At 40.3% G+C, this 20823-nt stretch overlaps 4 protein-coding genes and 1 pseudogene across 6 annotated transcripts; all 5 read right to left on the bottom strand.

Annotated features, from left to right (window-relative positions):
* Positions 1-28: 28 nt before the first annotated feature.
* On the bottom strand, positions 29-970 carry LOC112176713 (60S ribosomal protein L9). Its single transcript, XM_024314772.2, has one exon. It carries the CDS (start codon positions 901-903, stop codon positions 316-318), a length of 588 nt encoding a protein of 195 aa, XP_024170540.1. The 5' UTR covers positions 904-970; the 3' UTR covers positions 29-315.
* A 391-nt stretch (positions 971-1361) lies between these two features.
* Positions 1362-7236, bottom strand: LOC112176711 (nuclear pore complex protein NUP98A-like). The gene is given in 13 exon segments (XM_024314769.2): positions 1362-2375; positions 2504-2557; positions 2840-3002; positions 3083-3199; positions 3301-3344; positions 3347-3441; positions 3721-3781; positions 3887-3995; positions 4506-5029; positions 5133-5348; positions 5477-6418; positions 6762-6823; positions 7061-7236. Coding segments are annotated over 12 exon segments (3036 nt in total). The 5' UTR covers positions 6781-6823; positions 7061-7236; the 3' UTR covers positions 1362-1683.
* Positions 7237-11290: 4054 nt separating this feature from the next.
* On the bottom strand, positions 11291-14734 carry LOC112176710 (serpin-ZX-like). Of its 3 annotated transcripts, none has more exons than XM_040511707.1 (7): positions 14643-14734; positions 14048-14138; positions 13881-13941; positions 13506-13600; positions 12920-13146; positions 12672-12750; positions 11291-12564 (listed from the first exon to the last, which is right to left on the bottom strand). In XM_040511707.1, the coding sequence occupies exons 4-7, from the start codon at positions 13525-13527 to the stop codon at positions 11321-11323; spliced, it is 1572 nt and encodes a 523-aa protein (XP_040367641.1). In that variant the 5' UTR covers positions 13528-13600; positions 13881-13941; positions 14048-14138; positions 14643-14734; the 3' UTR covers positions 11291-11320. The 3 variants fall into 3 exon arrangements, with proteins under 3 accessions (XP_040367641.1, XP_040367639.1, XP_040367640.1); XM_040511705.1 differs by having other exon boundaries at positions 14660-14734; XM_040511706.1 differs by having other exon boundaries at positions 13509-13600; positions 14643-14685.
* LOC121048939 lies at positions 13690-17028 on the bottom strand (annotated as a pseudogene).
* Positions 16827-20191, bottom strand: LOC112176714 (nuclear pore complex protein NUP98B-like). The gene is made up of 6 exons (XM_040511299.1): positions 19937-20191; positions 19543-19666; positions 19304-19359; positions 18602-19000; positions 18265-18384; positions 16827-16862 (listed from the first exon to the last, which is right to left on the bottom strand). The coding sequence occupies exons 1-6, from the start codon at positions 20189-20191 to the stop codon at positions 16827-16829; spliced, it is 990 nt and encodes a 329-aa protein (XP_040367233.1).
* Positions 20192-20823: the final 632 nt, after the last annotated feature.

Genomic DNA, 20823 nt, shown 5'->3' with positions numbered 1-20823 from the left:
AAACAAATAGATCTCAGCCAGAAAAGAATTGAGAAATAATAATTCCATTACCAACTGAAAAGCTCTAATTTAACAAAACCAAGCTGCAGTTCCACAAATCTGACGAAATCTTTGCTAACACAAACCCATATCAAAAGCAAAATCTCCACAATCTCACGATATCTTTGCTAACACAGACCCATATCGGTACACTATATTATAGTAATCCATAAACAAAGCTTGAGATCAAAATTTCCATACTCCCATATAAATATAGAAACATGCCAAAATTAAAGAAAATAGTACTACTGACTGGACTAATCGATCGATTCTTGTTCATTCGTCTCCGGTGGTAATGGTGCTCCTCTCGCTGACGTAGATCCCATCCAGAAACTTCCTGATGTCCTTGTTCTTCACATGACACTTCTGGTTGATCAGCGCCGCCGACCTCGAAACCAACTCGATGTCGTTCCCGTCCAAAACCAGCTCGTCCTTCACCTTCTCCGATCGCGAGATCGTCACGCCTTCGAGCATCTGGACCTTCCTGACTTTCTTCTCTCCCAGGAAGTTGCGGATCTCGATGGCGTTGCTGGAGCTGGGGATGGAGGCGTTGATCGGAAAGTGAGCGTAGACGAACCTCATCTTGTAGCGGTAGCCCTTGGTGACGCCGATTATGAGGTTGCTGACGTGGCTGAGCGCAGTGCGGATGGCGGCGCTGGTCTTGCGGGTGCCGAACCAGGCCTCGATCTTGAGCTTCTTTTTCCCCGTCGACTCGTCGGTGACGAGCTCGAAGTCGAGGTTGAGGTGCTTGAAGTTTCGGGTGAGCTTCCCGCGGGGACCTTCGACCTCGATGACCTTGGCCTTCACCTTGATGGTGACGCCGTCCGGGATGTCCATGCTCTCCGAGGCCAGAATCGTCTTCATTTTCAACTGTTTCGGCGTCTCACCTCTGCACGCCCTTTCCACCAAACCCTAACCCTAACCCTAACAATGGCTGCACTTTATATAAGGGAAAGGGACTAGAGCCTGGAGGGTTCCTTCTCTATATGGGCTGGGTCCAATTTTACTTCCCCGCCTTTGGTCGAAGCCCAAATATAAAATGAGAGATGATTTTATTTTAGAAAATCATAAATAAAAAACAAACTCAGGTCGAGATTTTTTGGTTATGTCAGTTACAGAATTGCTTATAAATCATGGTTTATAGGTGAGAATATTTTGATCAGAAAACAAAAACGTGTGATTTTATTTGAGAGTGAAGAACCATGATTTCGTACAGATTTTTTTATTTGAGAGAATATTAAATAATTAAACTATCTCTGGGAAGGCATTCATTTCCGTCGTAAAGATAAGAGGGCAGCAAATACAGTAATGTGAATGCAGGCTGAAACAAAGTCGATGGATTCAAAGCATTGAAAATTCACAATCAAACAAACGTTAAAAAAAACTCTTGAATTTACTTTTCACATGAACAAGTAATTTGAGACTGACCCTAAAACATACCTAGTCACAGAGTATTGACCACTCCAGACCAGTAGAGGGTCAAAAAAAAAAATGAAAATACTAAACCACACACAAGTAACAGTCAGCTTGCCAAGGCTTGGACAGTTGCACCACAAAGCCTAAATTCTATACAATACCAAAATCAATCGCCATCAACCCTTGGCAAAAAACAAACGACATTTCCTCAACCTGACTCAACATCTGTCAGCAATCTTGGGCAGCATCCACATCCCAGTCGTCTTCATCTCTCAACTTGTACTCACTGAAGTGGTCGACCATGAACGTCCACTCTTCCTTCTTTGGGTCAAAGGAGACAAACTTGGCACCTTGTTCCTCGGCCTTCCTCTTCAGCATCTCCTTGTATTTCTCAACTTTTGGTCCTTCTGTATACTGAAGCCCAGTCTTCTTCTCAATGCATTTAATGTTGAGAAGTGTAACCTCAGCAGGTTTATTAAGCCCTTGCCCGACAGGAGGCTTCTTGTTCTCATCACGGTACACGATTACCTCCTTATTATTGAACTGCACCAGAGCCTCAAGATCAAGGCGCCTTACATCTGTCTCACCCAAGAACTTAATGCTACCACAACCATGTCGCCCAACCACAAAGTCCTTCACACGACAGCAGAACCCTGGCTCTGCCCTTTCCTTTGCCGCCAGTTCTTGGATTCGGGGCTCTGTGTAGTAATCAGAGCGTCGGAGCTTCGGCATTTGTGCCTCAATGTCAGCACCATGCTCATACACAATTGCAGCCTCACCAGCTCTGTGCCCACTTAGTGTTGTATACGAGTCCCCTTTCTGAATAGAGTGATCATCATGTACTCCATTAGGTTTCTGATTAGCCTTGACATGATTTAAATGCTCCTTGACAGCACCATTTTCTTGCAGAGTTTCTGGTTCTGAAACAACAAATGTTAGAACAGTTTTGTCAACCACAGAGTACTCGACCAAAAACATATATATATATTTTCCAATTTACAGAAAATACACAAAGAAATACTACTAGCTATGGAAAACATTTGCTCACCGTCTTTATCCTCAGAGTTGGATCCCCCGAAGAGTGCTGCTCCCGAAATTTTTCCTGAATCACATTTGTGTCCGAAGAGTCGGCAATGACCAAAAAGTCAGAAAGTCAATTGGCAACTAATGGCATTACATACTGATTGTATGTGCCCAATACAAAACCAAACCTGAGATACGTGAGTTTAAGAGGGAAAAGAAATACAAGCAAATCTAAAATTCAAGTGCACCCATAAACATGGACAAAGCATATAAGAAAATATAAGTTGGTACCAAGACGTTCCCATAATTAACTTCTGATACTACCCATAAGGACAATGGAACAAGAACTAGCAAAATTTACCATTCTCATGGGCATTCTTCAGTGCTGTTGCTTTCTCAGCACTCGCTCTTAGAGGCCACTGTTCCTGGGGACGAATGACAAGTGCTCTTGGGTTTTCCCTGGGATGGAAAACAACATCCCCCTTGGGTGTAGAGGGTGTTTCTTCATCATCACTAAAAAAAGCCTGCAAGACATAAAAGCATACCGGTGTAAGCCGAGATAGGAAACATACATATTCTAGTTTCGCTGAAGCATCATCCTAACCTTTGGGTTATCATTCTTAGGATTATATTTTCTTGCAGGTAATCTGATCCGGCGTTGTGACAGGTGTCGAGGAGTCAGGATGGATGTTACCCTAACGGGCGCAGGTTTATCCGCAACCTACCAGAAAAATGAAGAGAGTCACATTCATGATTGTTAGTTCCCATTGAAAATAACAGCTTATTAAAATAAAAAACAGCTTAATAAACATTTCATCTTACAGGCATGCTTGAAATTCCATATTGAATTGATGGTGCAGTTCCCCACGACCAATTGACATCTGCGGCATCGCGGGGAGCGTTCCAAATGGATTTGTAGCAGGTACTGGTTGTTGTACAGCTGCAGAGCCTTGAGTGACAGACCTGTAAAAGACAACATAACTAAATTAATGTCCATTAAAAAAGAAGGTACCAACTTTGAAACTATGAACAATGTAGTAAACCAAAACCGATCAAATTAGGAAGACACTAGAATCAGAAAATTTTGTCTGAGAAAACATGTGAATATTTGGAATTAAACTCAACTAGAGAATTGATTGATCCTCAAACTTATGGAACTTAATCTATGTGAAAGAAAAACAGTGGATACACCAAGAACCAAATAAACAATAGTAACTACAAAAGATACAAGTCATGACATACGATTGTCCAAAGTTGTTCTGACCAGAAATGCCTGCTAAACCACCAAAACCACCTGTGTTGCCTACAAAGCCAAAAGCACCAATTGATAAGGTTAGGCAATCAACTAAATAAAATAAAAAAGGCTCAAGAAATTAATAAACACAATCCTACCAAAAGTGCATGTTACCTGGCTGGGGTTGATTAAAGGTGTTGGTGTTGTTGAAGGCATTGGTGTTGCTGAAGCCAAAAAGACTAGACTGAAGAGGCTGAGATGTCTGGAAAGTAGGAAAAGCAGGCTGTAAAAAGAAAGAGAGAAACAGAGTTAACCAATAGCATCGCATACAACTAAATACACAAGATTATGACCAAGTATTAATATCATAACGAAAGATAAAAAATGCAAAGACACATTGCTCAAAATATAGTAGATATCTTATTTAAAAAACAGAAGGTATACAAACAGTCAGATTCCTTGGTCATGAAGTGTCTAAAATAAAACTTAATATAGCTTTCACTAGGAATTTCAAAAACACATTAGTAAACTTTTTTTTTTTTTTTGCAAAATCGACTTCTTCAGGTAGCAAATGGCTCGGCAGGTTGACCCCCCATAACACAACAAGGATATATATGAACCCTGGCAACCCTACCAATCCGAGCTTAGGGAAAAAAAAATTGAGCATCTCATGTAAGCACTATTAACACAAAATCTAAGCATCTTTGGCACAACCTTATATTTTACTCTGGTAACAAACCAATGGGGAGAGAGAGAGAGAGAGAGAGAGAGAGAGAGAGAGAGAGAGACTTACAGCTGCTTGAGTAAGACCCAGTTGGTTGCTGGTAGTGCCCAATGAACTGCTCTGCAAACTGGAAGTACTATTGAACAAGTTTGAACCAAAGGTAGATGGATTCAGCCCAAAGGAGGTAGTGCCTGTTTGACCAAACTGTGTCTGTGGGTTTGATGGAGTGGGAAAATTAAATGAGGGAGTGGATGATGTAGCTGGGGTAGAGAATGAAAAGGAAGATGGTGAACTAAAAATAGCTGGAGACGACGTTTGGCCAAATGGTGACGCAGATGATGCAGGTGTAAAAAAATTGGTTTGAGTTGATGAAGAACTAAACGGTGAAGTTGAACTAAATGGTGAAGATGAAGTAACACCAAAACCAGTAGAAGGAAAGGATGAGGGTTTTTGGGCAAATAAACCAGATGAGGTTGAGGTATTAAAAGGACTTGAAGATGTTTGAGAAAACGATGGTGCAGGATTAGGATTCAAAGTACTTGTCTGAACAGTTGATACACCAAAGCTACCCGCACCAGCAGGAGACGGTCCACCTGAAAGTTCAATTTTAAGTTAAATTATAACATACACAACCGTAAAAGCAGTCAATGATGACAAATTCTATAATAATAAAAATAACAATCTTAAAAAAAATACCCTTATCCCCTAATTGGTAATCCTCCCATCTCAATTCCTCGTGACTTTTTTCTTTATAGGCTGGCATTGCTGATATTGACTCCAATTTCCCCATTCCATTACTATCCGGTTCAGATGTGCCTGTGTAAGCAGCCACTCTACTTCCACCCCGTTGGCCCCCAAAAGCTGGCTGTCCAAAGGCAGTGTTTCCAAGTGTTGGTGTTGTTGACTGAGCCCCTGCATCACCATTATAAGAATATAATATTGCTACAATATACCGTGATATAGTGACTTATTCCATGACTTCTAAAACACAATTTCTTTTTCAAAATGTGCAATGACTCGTTAACATCTTAGATACTCACCAAATGGCGAACTCTGCCCTCCGAAAGGAGATGGCGAACTCTGCGCTCCGAAAGGAGATGAAGCCGCAAATTGGGTGCTACCAAAGGTTGAACTTGATTGGCCAAATGCAGGAGCACTTGTTGAAAAGCCAAAACCTGAACTTGATTGACCAAAAGCAGGAGCACTTGTTGTAGTACCAAAAGCTGAGCTAGATTGACCAAAAGCTGGGGTGGTTGAAGCCCCAAATGCTGCCCCTGATCCAAACAAGTTGGAACTTGTTGTCCCAAATGCAGATCCTGTGCTTCCAAATGTAGGACTTGGTGTTGAGCCAAAGGTAGGAGTACTTGGAGCACCAAACGCCGGAGTACTTGTACTACCAAAAGGTGAAGCGCTTGTGGCCCCAAAGGCTGGAGTGCCTTGGCCACCAAAACCAGGGGTGCTCTGGCCACCAAAGCCTGTGGCATTCGTTGAACCAAAGGCTGGGGCAGTATTAGTGCCAAATGCAGGCTGACTTGCGCCAAATGCTGTAGAGGTGGCACCAAACATATTGCTTCCAAATGCTGGTTGTGATGGTTGAGCTGTGCTTCCAAATGGACTTGTTTGAGCAGGACTCGACCCAAATGCTCCAAAAGCGGGCTTCTGACCAAAAGCAGACGTACCAGATGCTCCACCAAATGGACTTGTTTGAGTGGATGATGGTGCACCAAATGCTGGAGTAGAAGATGCTCCAAATGGAGAACTCTGCTGTCCGAAAGCTGGTGAGGATGAAGCACCAAAAGGTGAGGATTGGGTTTGACCAAATACGCCAGTTGAAGTTCCCCCAAATAGGGAACTCCCTGTCTGGGCACCAAATGGAGTGGTGCTACCAAAGGGCTGGGGAGCAAAAGGATTGTTACTTGTGTTGCTGCTTTGCCCAAACACCGACTGGGACCCAAATGGGCTGTTAGATGACTGCCCAAAAGCTGTTGAACAAAACTCCATCAATTAACTTATCTTTACATACAAAAATAAAGCCATAACCACATACTCACAAGGAAAAAAAAGCAGTATAAACAGTACACAGAGATTGAAAAAGCCCGAAACAATCATAACCCACAAAAAACTTCTACTTAATGGCATGACATGTTTGTTTTACAGGCCCTATCTATACTTGCCGTTGTCGAAACCACCTCAGCATGAAAACTTATTTACGATCAATACAACAATAGCAGAAACAACTATCCATATACAGAACGAATTAAAATTTACAGAATGCAGTTACAATAAGGCAACAAAAATGTAAAAGATAAAGAGAAGAAAACTTACGGCTCGTAGAACCAAACATGATTCTGTATCTCAGAAATCAGCTATAACTCGTCGATCTCAATCTGAAAACACAAACACACCACGGATTTAACACAAACTGCAACAGCCACTGAAATTTAACCAAAACGCTCTTAACAATTTCACACACACACACAATAACAATAAACAGGTAACAACAACAGGTTCAAAAACACTTTGCAATCCGATCAAATACGAATTCGATCCTCGGCGAGCGATAGTAGCAATCCATTAGATCAGATAAATAGGCGAAGAACGAAGAAGCTAGGGTTTTCGAATACCTGAAAGCGGAGACGGAGCGGCGAAGTACGGGAGCGGCCAGCGGCGTGCGATCTGAGCTTATCGGAGGGTGTGAGATCGAAGAAGGGGGAAGGAAGGGTTTGGGAGTCTGAGAGAGAAACAACCTCCCAAGAGTTGCGAATGTCAGAAATTGGAGATTTGCCCAAAAGCTTTAATACTATTAAGTCTAAAGATGAGTGACGGCCTCGTTGCGTAAAAACTAAGCACCCGAAGGGCGTAATTACTACGTCGGTAAATTTGATATTTCGGACCAAGTGAAAAACGAAAATGACCGAGTCGGTTGGCTTTCTCTTTTTCTCCTTCTTTTTTACATTTTTTTTTTTCCTTTCTTTCTTTTCTCTGTTATAGGCTTTTTTGAATTCTCGGCCAACGGGAGATGCCGATCATGGGATAAAGAAATGAAAATTTAACTAAGGTAATTTATTTGGTCGTTTGAAATTTAATGCTGGTTGTGATGTTTGTTATATCACTTTCTTTGTAGCGTATCTAATGGTTGTCCAAGAGTTTCGGAAAATTTTAAGGCGTGTTATTTTCTTTTAGGAAAACTGTGCATTATAAGCCTGTAACAGACAAGTTAGGAGCTATTAAAATAAGACACTGAACATGGTTCTAAAAGCTCATTTAAGATTATTTACATGATAAGCGAAGAGTCAAACACGGTAATCAATTTTATTTTTTTAAATTTCTTTAAATTAAAAAATTAATTAAATAGAGGACTTCTCCTACCGTTGCTTGAGAGAAGCCGGCAATTACTATATTGAAGTAAATACTTCTGGTGATCCAATGAATCTGCTGCTTGCGATTAGTTTTTTTTTTCCTGGCTATAACGTTTCTCTCATTACTCATACAAGATGTCAAAAGTTTCAAGTTCAACTAAAAACAGACTCACATACTTCCAACACCCAATACGGTTTCTAGAATTTATTTAAGTTTTACTTGGATGACATCCCCAAGAGTCAGCATCAATATAGCATTTTTTTTGTTAATTTTAATAATTAAATTAACCTCCCAGGATCAATATAGCATATTCATAGACTCTGATGGATGTATCAATTTGGGCCAAACATGCTGTATCCATCCCAACTTTTTATTTTCTTTGCCATATAGCAGAAAGGGAGGAACACTTAACGGAGGAGAAAAAAGAAAGACGGGAGAAAGAACCCCTCAATTGACATTTAGATTCATGAACAAGTAACCGAAAAGCTAGCTTAGCTAGAGTTTACCATGATTTAGTAATGTAAGCCTAAAGCACATCCACTATTCATTTTCATTCACAGTTATGCATGAATTCCTACTGTCATTTTTTCATAAGAATGTACCATACTACCATGCTCTGTTAGTCTCTTGTCTTGTAGATAGGACATCGATAACGCAATACTTCTTACTTCTATACCAGCTCCTTTACAAACAGGATTCCTATGACACATCTCTAACTAAATGGAAATTGACCTGCAAAGGACAATAGGGTGTCAGCACAAAATTGACATTACCTCATAAAGGAAACACAAGAGATCAGCAGCATCGTCCTCGCCATTGACCATCATTCTTGCAGCCGAAGGATCAGCAGAAGACCCAATTATCCATATCTGTGTCTTTGTCCAAGTCCTTGTCTACAAACTGGCAGAAAAAGAAAATGAATAGCACTGTTACAATCATTTCATTTTCGTCAGTGAGAAACTTCAATCCTTACTGCAAGCCTCGGCATAAGAGTGCATGCAAGTTTAAAGCATAGTTTAAGGCATCATTGACATAGTGGCATAGTGCTGATTTATTATTATAGTAACAAAAAGATGAAAGATCTTATATATGTACGTATGCTGGAAAGAGACAGATACTTACAGCTGGTTGACTGAAGCAAATTGGGTTGCTTGTAGGAATAGCTGCCGAAGAGCTCCCTGAACCAATACTAGTGAAAGGAGTATTGGATATGTTTTGACCAAAGAGAGTGGATGTCTGCCCAAAAGTACCACCTGTCTGTGGTATTGAAGGTGTGAAACTATGTGAGCCAGAATTATATGTTGAAGGTGGAGCTGAAAATGGAATCGCAGATGTGGCCTATGAGCTAGGAGAGGGCATGGCCGTTTGTCCAAAGACTGATGGAGAGGAAGATGAAGGTGCAAAGAAATTGGTTGTAGTAGAAAGCCCAGTGGAAGGGGTATTGAACATATTTGTTTGACCAAAGGGAGTTTGAGTTGGCCAAAAGAAAGTAAATGTTTGTCCAAAAGCACCATTTGTCTGAGCAATTGAAGATGTGGGAGTGAAATTAAATGATAGAGCAGGAAATGTAAATGGAGATGTTGTTGATGTACTTATAAGAGATGGAGGGGACGTTTGGCCAAAAACTGAAGAAGACGATGATGGAGGTGTAAAATGATTGGCTATAGAAGAAGACCGAAAAGGTGGAGATGATCGAAGAACTGAATGGTGAAGATGAAATTCCAAAACCAGTAGAAGTAGTGTTGGTACTTTGTTCATTTGCAGATATTAGGATCGATACATTGTTGCAGTCCTAAATTAGGGTGCGCCAACTATATCACTCCTAATATGCAAATTACATTGTGGTGATCAGATATTAGGATAGATACATTGTTGCAGTCCTAAATTAGGATGCGCCGACTACATCACTCCTAATGTGCAAATTACATTGTGGTGATCAAAGACTAGGCCTCGGATCTCGGTCCTGAACAGTCGTCTTGCCCGAACAGACGTCTTTTGACGTCTTTCTTTGTTTTAGATAGATATGAAAGCAGTTACAATTACAAAGGACACATTTGTTCGATTTTGAAATTCAAATCAAATAGTTGCAACTTCTCATACCAGTTCAATCTGAACTCTATAAAAGACTCACGAAAGGCCAATTCTGAAACATCAGTTTGGAGACTCACATATCTTCCATAAAATCTTCTGAGAGAAAACACAGATTGACGTTCGCGATAGAATCCAAGGCAACACTGCTAACCTTGGATTGAGAGTTGAATCCTGCAGGGCATACGTCTTAGAAGATCTACATCAAGTATGTAGGGACGTATTTCTGTCTTAGAACATTGCACCAAAGCAAGCCTCTCTCAAAGATTCAAGTCAGTGAATTCGATTTCTTCTTTCTTGATATACTTTCATTTGTTCTTTACGTATTGTTTTCGTTCCTTTTAATTTTAGGATTGCAACTTCACTGCAATCCTTTGTCGTATTTCAATCTGCCTTTAATTTTACTTTAATATTTTAGGATTGCTAACTACTTCCAATCCTAGTCGTAAATATATATACATATCTGGTTACAAACAACGTTCTGTTTCTTTAATTGATCTGTCACTTACAGTACCTATTTGTAACAAGTAGATGGGGTCTGTGGAAAAAATATACTGATGAAGTTGAGGCATTAATATGACTAGAAGATGTTTGAGAAATTACTGATGCAAGATTCAGAGGGCCTGACTGTGTGTGGTAGAGGTGCCAAACCCACTCCCACCAGCAGGAGACTAAAGTTATAATATGACACATCAAGCTTAGTAAATTCCATCAATATTGACAGGTGCGGAGATTTTTTTAACTCAACATTATCCTTATCCCCCAAGTGATAATCCTCCCGGCGCAATTCTTCATGACTTTTTTTTTATATAAACTGGCATAGCTGATATTGACATCAATTTCACCACTGTCGCAGTATTCCCATTACTAAAAAATTCGGGTGCAAGTGTGCCTGTGTATGTAGCCACTCAACTTCCCCCACGCTGGCCCCCAAAAGCTGAATTCCAAAAGCCAGTGTTCCCGGATGTTGGCGCTGTTGCTTGAGCTCCTGCATCACAACTTAGAAGGATATATATAATACAGCGACAACGAAACAATACAACAGCCGCGACCTACTTTGATTTAAAACTATGAATCGATATATTGTGTTTTGGCACAGGGAAGCAACGAAGTAATCCTTGACCAGCAGAAATAGTGGTCCAATTTTATATTTTCATTATGTGCAATCACTTCTATACAATTAGAAAACTCACCAAATGCAAAACTCTGCAATGGAGGAGATGAAGCACCTAATGGAACGGTACCAAATGTAGAATTTGATTCCCCAACAGCAGGAGGGGGACAGCTGAAAGATGGAGTACTTGAAGAACTAAAACCAGGTGCACTTGCTGTAGGAGTAGCAAAAGGGAAGCTAGATGAACTAAAACCAGGTGCTTTTATTCTCGTCACTCAACTGATAGCTAGCATTGAGCTTTAGAACTAGGAGATATACTAAATTATTGATCTGCAATGGGATTGAGGACATGACCAATGAACAGCACTGCTCCAGATGTTTCTTCTCTGATCAGGAAAAGGAATGGGTGATCTGCCACAAAGTCTATCGGCGGATCTCGGATTGAGATGCAGTCAGATAAACCAAAGGCAACAGTAACAGTCGCGGTTTCTGTGCCTTCTTCGTTAACTTCAATGAAGGATTTATGGCGTATGCAAGACATACATAGCCCCAAAGATGAGTCCACCATCTGTGACAAACTTCCAGGATGAAGTGGCAAGTCTAGTCCTAAAGTTTGCAGAACTTCTTTAACCTCAAAGCCAGCAGAGAGCTTAAACTTCGGGATCAAAAATCTACCAACTTTAACTGCAAAGCGGGGAAGATAGCGATCCACAAATCCAGACTCTGAACAAACTCTCTCAACTAAAGCTGGCAGGCCATCTATTGCATTTGGAAGATACACATACATGGAGAAACGCCGAATGTGATCTCCACCTTGTTCGTAAGGAAGCTTTAAGACTTTGAAACCGTCAAAGGCACTTATGAATTGTTTATTCCAGCTGATCATGAAGGGTGCCTTTACTGACCTCCCATCGATAAGGTGGAAATCATCTGTTTTTGTAAGTGATGCGTCGAACTTCTCAGTCCAATCTCCTTTAAAGTATAATGCATTAGCAAGGATAAGCCTTGTTGTGCTGTCAACTGACATAGGGGGAAGAACCTCTTTGATGAGGCCTCTAGTCTCCTCCTCGGCCCATGAATTCACTTCACATCGGATTTCCTCTGCCTTGGTCTTAAAGTCAACTTGATTCAAAGCCGCCTTGTATGCATTGTCCACTACATGTTTGAAAGAAGCCTTGAAACTGAGAGACTTGTCGAGCCAAACACTATTAGAGAATGATAAGCAAGGCCCTCCCTTTGGGGATCCGTCAGCAAAGACCAGAGGGACAAGCTTGGAAGCAAAGTCATTGAGTTCCTCGGTGGACTTTGCCTTCAGGAAATTGAGAATCTGGTCCCTGTTGGTTCCTCTTGTTGATCCAGCTGCTATCAGGCCAAGAACCATGTGGATGGACAGCGGCGAGTACACCATGTTGTTGTCCCTGCCTACATCCAGAAGCAATTGCTTTGTGATTCCCAGCGTGACATCGTTCTGGTTTTTAATGGATTCTCTGACACCATCTTCAATTGGCTGTGCAGGAACAGGAATTGGAACCAGAGATGAGCTTGTAGAATGTATTGGTTGTACAGCTGTAGCCAATATACAAAGTCAACACCATCATCTGATAAACAGTTCAAGGACTATATATGTCAATTGAAGAAACATAAACATGCTAAAAGCCTAAAACAGAAGTTACCTGGTGGTTTTTTATCCAAACTGTTGAAGGGTTGAGATAAACTCGGAGACTTTGGGGCAGGATGGGGAAGCCTAAAGCTCTGCACATGCATGGAGAAAAAATAGAGAGAAAAGTTAACATAAATCATCAATAAATAGATAAAGTATCGAATTTATAGTTAAAGTCTTAAAGATCACCAGGTTGCCACAAAGCCAGCAGAGGAGATAGCATACTACAATCCACCAGAAGATTAAGTTCTCGATACTTACAAATGGAGATGAAGTTTCTCCAGTTGGCGAAGGTGTATTACTTGAGGTAGTTTCAGAAGTGGGGGATATATTGATAGTAGTACTACCAGAAATTGAGATGGTTATGGTGACAGTACTGCCAGGACTGGGGGTTATAGTGACAGCAGTACCAGAAGTTGGGTTTACGGTGATACTAGTGCCAGAAGTGACAGAAGTAGTAGTTCCAGAATCAGGCTTCTGATAAGGAGCTGTTGCAGAAAAGAGAGAACAATCAAGTTAGCATTCAATAAAGTCATGTTCATCTTGCAACATGAACAAATAAAAGCATGTGACCACCTAGCTTAATTAAACATCCTATATATTATATATATGCATCTTCAAAATTGATTAATACTTGTAATCATAAGTTCTTAACAACAAAATCACTACCGTGCCAAGTTCATAAAGCCGAAGAAAGCAAATAGAAAAATAGATTTGTAAACAAAACAGTTGAACAATATGTTGTATGACTAAATTTTGATATCTAGATCACAAGATGCCAATGAATTTCGAATTATTCAATGCATGCAGTTAAGATACAAGTGACTTGATGGTGCAGTTCCCCCACAACCAATTGACATCTGAGGCATCGCAGGGAGCGTTCCAAATGGATTTGTAGCAGGTACTGGTTGTTGTACAGCTGCAGAGCCTTGAGCCACAGACCTACAAAAGACAACATAACTAATTTAATGTCCATTCAAAAAGAAGGTACCAACTTTGAAATTATGAACAATGTAGTAAACCAAAACCGATCAAACTGGGAAGACACTAGAATCAGAAAATTTTGTCTGAGAAAACATGTGAATATTTGGAATTAAACTCAACTAGAGAATTGATTCATCCTAAAACTTATGGAACTTAATCTATGTGAAAGAAAAACAGTGGATATACCAAGAACCAAATAACACAATAGTAACTACAAAAGATACGAGTCATGACATACGATTGTCCAAAGTTGCTCTGACCAGAAATGCCTGCTAAACCACAAAAGGCACTTGTGTTGCCTACAAAGCCAAAAGCACCAATTGATAAGGTCAGGCAAGCAACTAAATAAAATAAAAAAGGCTCAAGAAATTAAATAAACACAATCCTACCAAAAGTACGTGTTACCTGGCTGTGGTTGATTAAAGGTGTTGGTGTTGCTGAAGCCAAAAGGACTAGTCTGAAGAGGCTGAGATGTCTGAAAAGTAGGAAAAGCAGGCTGCAAAAAAAAAAGAGAAACAGAGTTAATCCAATAGCATCGCATACAACTAAATACACAAGATTATGACCGAGCATTAATATCATCTAAATGAAAGATAGAAATTGCAAAGACACATTGCTCAAAATATAGAAGATATCTTGTTTTAAAAACAGAAGGGTATGCAACCAGTCAGATCCCTTGGTCATGAAGTGTCTTAAATAAAATTTAATATTGCTTTCACTAGGAATTTCAAAAACACATAAATAAACTTCTTCTTCTTCTTTTTTTTCTTTTTATTTTATTTTTTATTTTTTATTTTTTGCAAAATCGACTTCTCCAGGTAGCAAATGGCTCGGCAGGTTGACCCCTCATAACACAACAAGGATATATATGAACCCTGGCAACCCTATCAATCCGAGCTTAGGGAAATACAATTGAGCATCTCATGTAAGCAGTATTAACACAAAATCTAAGCATCTTCGACACAACCAACAAATGGTAGAGAGAGAGAGAGAGACTTACAGCTGGTTGAGTAATACCCAGTTGGTTGCTTGTAGTACCCAATGAACTGCTCTGCAAACTGGAAGTATTATTGAACAAGTTTGAACCACAGGAGGTAGTGCCTGTTTGACCAAACTGTGTCTGTGGGTTTGATGGAGTGGGAAAATTAAATGAGGGAGTGGATGATGTAGCCGGGGTAGAGAATGAAAAGGAAGACGGTGAACTAAAAATAGCTGGAGACAACGTTTGGCCAAATGGTGACGCAGATGATGCAGGTGTAAAAACATTGGTTTGAGTTGATGAAGAACTAAACGGTGAAGTTGAACTAAATGGTGAAGATGAAGTAACACCAAAACCAGTAGAAGGAAAGGATGAGGGTTTTTGGGCAAATAAACCAGATGAGGTTGAGGTATTAAAAGGACTTGAAGATGTTTGAGAAAACGATGGTGCAGGATTAGGATTCAAAGTACTAGTCTGAACAGTTGATACACCAAAGCTACCCGCACCAGCAGGAGACGGTCCACCTGAAAGTTCAATTTTAAGTTAAATTATAATATACTCAACCGTAAAAGCGGTCAATGATGACAAATTCTATAATAATAAAAATAATAATCTTAAAAAAAAATACCCTTATCCCCTAATTGGTAATCCTCCCATCTCAATTCCTCGTGACTTTTTTCTTTATAGGCTGGCATTGCTGATATTGACTCCAATTTCCCCATTCCATTACTATCTGGTTCAGATGTGCCTGTGTAAGCAGCCACTCTACTTCCACCCCGTTGGCCCCAAAAGCTGGCTGTCCAAAGGCAGTGTTTCCAAGTGTTGGTGTTGTTGATTGAGCCCCTGCATCACCATTATAAGAATATAATATTGCTACAATATACCGTGATATAGTGACTTATTCCATGACTTCTAAAACACAATTTCTTTTTCAAAATGTGCAATGACTCGTTAACATCTTAGATACTCACCAAATGGCGAACTCTGCGCTCCGAAAGGAGATGAAGCCGCAAATTGGGTGCTACCAAAGGTTGAACTTGATTGGCCAAATGCAGGAGCACTTGTTGAAAAGCCAAAACCTGAACTTGATTGACCAAAAGCAGGAGCACTTGTTGTAGTACCAAAAGCTGAGCTAGATTGACCAAAAGCTGGGGTGGTTGAAGCCCCAAATGCTCCCCCTGATCCAAACAAGTTGGAACTTGTTGTCCCAAATGCAGATCCTGTGCTTCCAAATGTAGGACTTGGTGTTGAGCCAAAGGTAGGAGTACTTGGAGCACCAAACGCCGGAGTACTTGTACTACCAAAAGATGAAGCGCTTGTGGCCCCAAAGGCTGGAGTGCCTTGGCCACCAAAACCAGGGGTGCTCTGGCCACCAAAGCCTGTGGCATTCGTTGAACCAAAGGCTGGGGCAGTATTAGTGCCAAATGCAGGTTGACTTGCGCCAAATGTTGTAGAGGTGGTACCAAACATATTGCTTCCAAATGCTGGTTGTGATGGTTGAGCTGTGCTTCCAAATGGACTTGTTTGAGCAGGACTCGACCCAAATGCTCCAAAAGCGGGCTTCTGACCAAAAGCAGACGTACCAGATGCTCCACCAAATGGACTTGTTTGAGTAGATGATGGTGCACCAAATGCTGGAGTAGAAGATGCTCCAAATGGAGAACTGTGCTGTCCGAAAGCTGGCGAGGATGAAGCACCAAAAGGGGAGGATTGGGTTTGACCAAATACGCCAGTTGAAGTACCCCAAATTAGAGAACTCCCTGTCTGGGCACCAAATGGAGTGGTGCTACCAAAGGGCTGGGGAGCAAAAGGATTGTTACTTGTGTTGCTGCTTTGCCCAAACACCGATTGGGACCCAAATGGGCTGTTAGATGACTGCCCAAAAGCTGTTAAACAAAACTCCATCAATTAACTTATCTTTACATACAAAAATACAGCCATAACCAAGCACACATACTCCAAAGGAATAAAAGGCATTATAAACAGTACACGAGACTGAAAAGGCCTGTAACAATCATAACCCACAATAAACTGCTACTTAAAGCATGACATATTTGTTTTACAGGCCCTATCTAATCCATGCTTGCCATTGTCGAAACCACGTCAGCATGAAAACTTACATATGATCGATACAATAACAGCAGAAACAGTTATAAAGAGAAGAAGTAAACTTACGGCTCGTAGAACCAAACATGATTCTGTATCTCAGAAATCAGCTATAACTCGATCGTCGATCTCAATCTGAAAACACAAACACACCACAGATTCAACACAAACTGCAACGGCCATTGAAATTTAACCAAAACGCTCTTAACAATTTCACACACACACACACACACTAGCAATGCACAGGTTCAAATTTGGGATTCAGGGAGAGAAAGAACCTCCCGAGAGTTGCGAATGTCAGAAATTGGAGAGAGTTTCTGAAGACAAGAACAAGTGGAAGCGTTGCTTTGCGGAGAGGGTTTCTGGAAAGCGTCTCTTTCGAGGGAATCAAGCTCTTCCGCACTGAAATTCCAGTCGTCGTCGTCGTTGTTCCCAAAGTCCACTCTTTGAATACTCTCTGAGTGATCAGAGAGAGAGAGAGAGAGAGACCCAAGTCAAGAGCGCCAACATGAACCATCAGCAATCAATCTATGTACGCTTTTTTGCTTTTTTAAAGTTAAAGTTAAAATAAAATTAAAAATTTCTGCTAAACTCCTCCACGAAGGAAACAAAATAAGTTTATAGCATTAACGTCTTCCTCAAACAAAAAAAAAACACAAAAAAAAAATACTTTTTTCGCCAATAGTATATGAAGACTTAGAATAAGTTTGTGTCTATATTGAATTATCGAAAATTTATGATTTAAATTTCAACATAAAATGTAAAAATTTACAGAGATAAGAAATTATTATAAATAATTCAGCATTTTTTTGCCTATAGCATTTCTCTCGTTACTCATCTAAAATGTCAAATGTTTCAACTTTCAAGTTAAACCAAAAACAGACTCACCTACTTCCAACACCCAATACGGTTTTTAGAATTTATTTTACTTGGATGATATACCCCAAGAGTCAGGATCAATATGGCATTTTTTTTTTGTTAATTTTAATAATTAAATTAAATTAACCAACCAAGGAACCCCCGTGCCCTGGGCCTCATCTTTAATATGTTAGCTAATTCATAGATTCATGGAAATATCAATTTGGGCCAAACTTGCTGTATCCCATCCCGACTTTTTAGAAACGAAGGGAGAAAGAACCCGTCAATAGATTAGCTAAGGAAGAACAGCAATTAGAAATGTTTCTCCAAAGCATCTCAAGTAAAGAGTAGATATGCATTGCAAACTTGTAACCAGAAAAGGGAAATAACTATTTGACATATAGATTCATGAATAAGAAACTGAAAAGCTGGCTTAGAGTTACTATGATTCAGTAATGTAAGCCTAAAGCAAATCCACAATTCATTCACAGTTATAGGCAAGAATTCCTACTGTCATTTAGTCATAAAAATGCACCATACTACCATGCTCTGTTAGTCACTTGCCTTCTATAGGTGTATGCTACTTTAGCCAGATCCTTTACAAACAGGATTCCTATGTCACATCTCTAATTAAATGGAAAGGACAGACAGTAGGGTGTCAGCACAAAATTGACATTACCTCATAAAGGAAAGACAAGAGATCAGCAGCATCGTCCTCACCATTGACCATCATTCTTGCAGCCGAAGGATCAGCAGAAGACCCAATCGTCGATATCTGTGTCTTTGTCCAAGTCCTTGTCTACAAACTGGCAGAAAAAGAAAATGAATACCACTGTTACAATCCTTTCATTTTCGTCAGTGAGAAACTTCAATCCTTACTGCAAGCCTCGGCATAAGAGTGCATGAAAGTTTAACACATAGTTTAAGGCATCATTGACATAGTGCTGATTTATTATTATAGTAACAAAAAGATGAAAGATCTTATATATGTATGCTGGAAAGAGACAGATACTTACAGCTGGTTGACTGAAGCAAATTGGGTTGCTTGTAGGAATAGCTGCCGAAGAGCTCCCTGAACCAATACTAGTGAAAGGAGTATTGGATATGTTTTGACCAAAGAGAGTGGATGTCTGCCCAAAAGTACCACCTGTCTGTGGTGTTGAAGGTGTGAAACTATGTAGGCCAGAATTATATGTTGAAGGAGAAGCTGAAAATGGAATCGCAGATATGGCCTGTGAGCTAGAAGGAAAGGGAGTGGGCATTTGTCCAAAGACTGATGGAGATGAAGATGAGGGTGCAAAAGAATTGGTTGTGGTAGAAAGCCCAGTGGAAGGGGTATTGAACATACTTGTTTGACCAGAGGGAGTTTGAGTTGGCCAAAAGGAAGTGGATGTTTGTCCAAAAGCACCACCTGTCTGAGCAATTGAATGTGGGAGTGAAATTAAGTGTGGAGTTAGATGATGGAGCTGGAAATGTGAATGAAGATGTTGCCGGTGCACTTAATTATAAGAGATGGAGAGGATGTTTGTCCAAAAACTAAATGTGTAAAAAGATTCCATGTAGAAGAAGGCCAAAAAGGTGGAGATGATGAACTGAATGGTGAAGATAAAATCCCGAAACCAGTAAAATTAAATGGGATCTGTGGAGAAAATATACTAGATGAAGTTGAGGAATTAAAATGTTGAGCAAATACTGATGCAGGATTCAACGGGCCTGACTCTGTGGTAGAGGTGCCAAACGCCAAACCCACTGCCACCAGCAGGAGTCAGTCCACCTGAAAGTTATAATATACACATCAAGTTAATATGAAAGTGCGGAGATTTTTTAACTTAACATTACCTTTATCCCCCAAGTGATAATCCTCACGGCGCAATTCTTCATGACTTTTATTTATATAAACCGGCATAGCTGATATATATTGACATCAATTTCACCACTGTTGCAGTATTCCCATTACCCAAAGAATCTGGTGCAAGTGTGCCTGTGTATGTAGCCACTCGATCTACTTTCCCCACGGTCGCCCCCAAAAGCTGAATTCCAAAAGCCAGTGTGCCCGGCTGTTGGCATTGTTGCTTGAGCTCCTGCATGACAACTTAGAAGGATATATAGTGGTCCAGTTTTATATTTTGACAATGTGTAATCACTTTTGTACAATTAGAAGACTCACCAAATGGAAAACTCTGCAATGGGGGAGATGAAGCAACAAATGAGACGGTACCAAATGTAGAATTTGATTGGCCAAAAGCAGAAGGGGAAGGACAACTGAAACTCTGAAAGATGGAGTACTTAAAGAACTAGAACCAGGTGCACTTGATGTAGGAGTAGCAAAACGGGAGCTAGATGACCTAAACATTGGGGTTCTTGAATCCCCCAATGCGCACAGGACTCCTTGTTGAGCCAAAGACCGGAGTAGTTGTACCACCAAATGCCTGAGAACCTATAGCACCAAATGGTAGGGTGCCAATGGCCCCAGAAGGCAGAGTTGTGGCACCAAAGGCTGGGGTGCTAGTGGTGCTAGTAGTACCAAATGCAGACTGACTTCCACCAAATGGCATGGAGCTACCAAACATATTGCTCCCAAATGCTGGCTGTGATGGTTGAGTCATGCTTCCAAAAGGACTTGTCTGAGCAGGACTAGGCCAAATGCTCCCAAATTAGGCTTCTGATCAAAAGTGGTACCTGGTGGGTGAGGTCCTCTGAAAGCAGGGATCAGAAGATGCTCCAAAAGCAAACATTGCAGTTCTAAAAGCCGGTGAGGATGAAGCACCGAAAGACCCAAACGGGCCACTAGATGACTGCCCAAAAGCTGAACAAATTCCACAAAATTACATCATATTTCACAGAGAACAAAGGGAACAAAAGCAGTATATACAAATCATTACATCAAAGAAATCACAACCGATAAACAAACTGCCAGTAAATTCATGCCTTCCTCATCTTACAACAGAACAAATAAATTGTACAATACCAGTCACACCTATATGTATCTTCAAAACAAAATAATCAAAAAAATCTTAAAGCAACCACCTTGTTCATAAAATCGAAAACTTCAAACTGATCAATATATAGTTTTCCCCCCAAAAAAATTCATATATAATCAATTAACCAAAAAAAAAAAAACAATCGTTCATATATGAAAATGAATTGAAAATTACTGAATGCAGCTAAGCAGAGGCAACCAAATCATTCTCAATAATCATAAAAAAGCGAAAGAGATAAGAACTTTACGGATGTCGGA

The sequence above is a fragment of the Rosa chinensis genome, chromosome 7, assembly GCF_002994745.2.
Source record: "Rosa chinensis cultivar Old Blush chromosome 7, RchiOBHm-V2, whole genome shotgun sequence".
Lineage (NCBI taxonomy): Eukaryota > Viridiplantae > Streptophyta > Magnoliopsida > Rosales > Rosaceae > Rosa > Rosa chinensis.
Note: the sequence above shows the minus strand (reverse complement) of the source record. Positions and strands in the feature narration are given on the sequence as shown.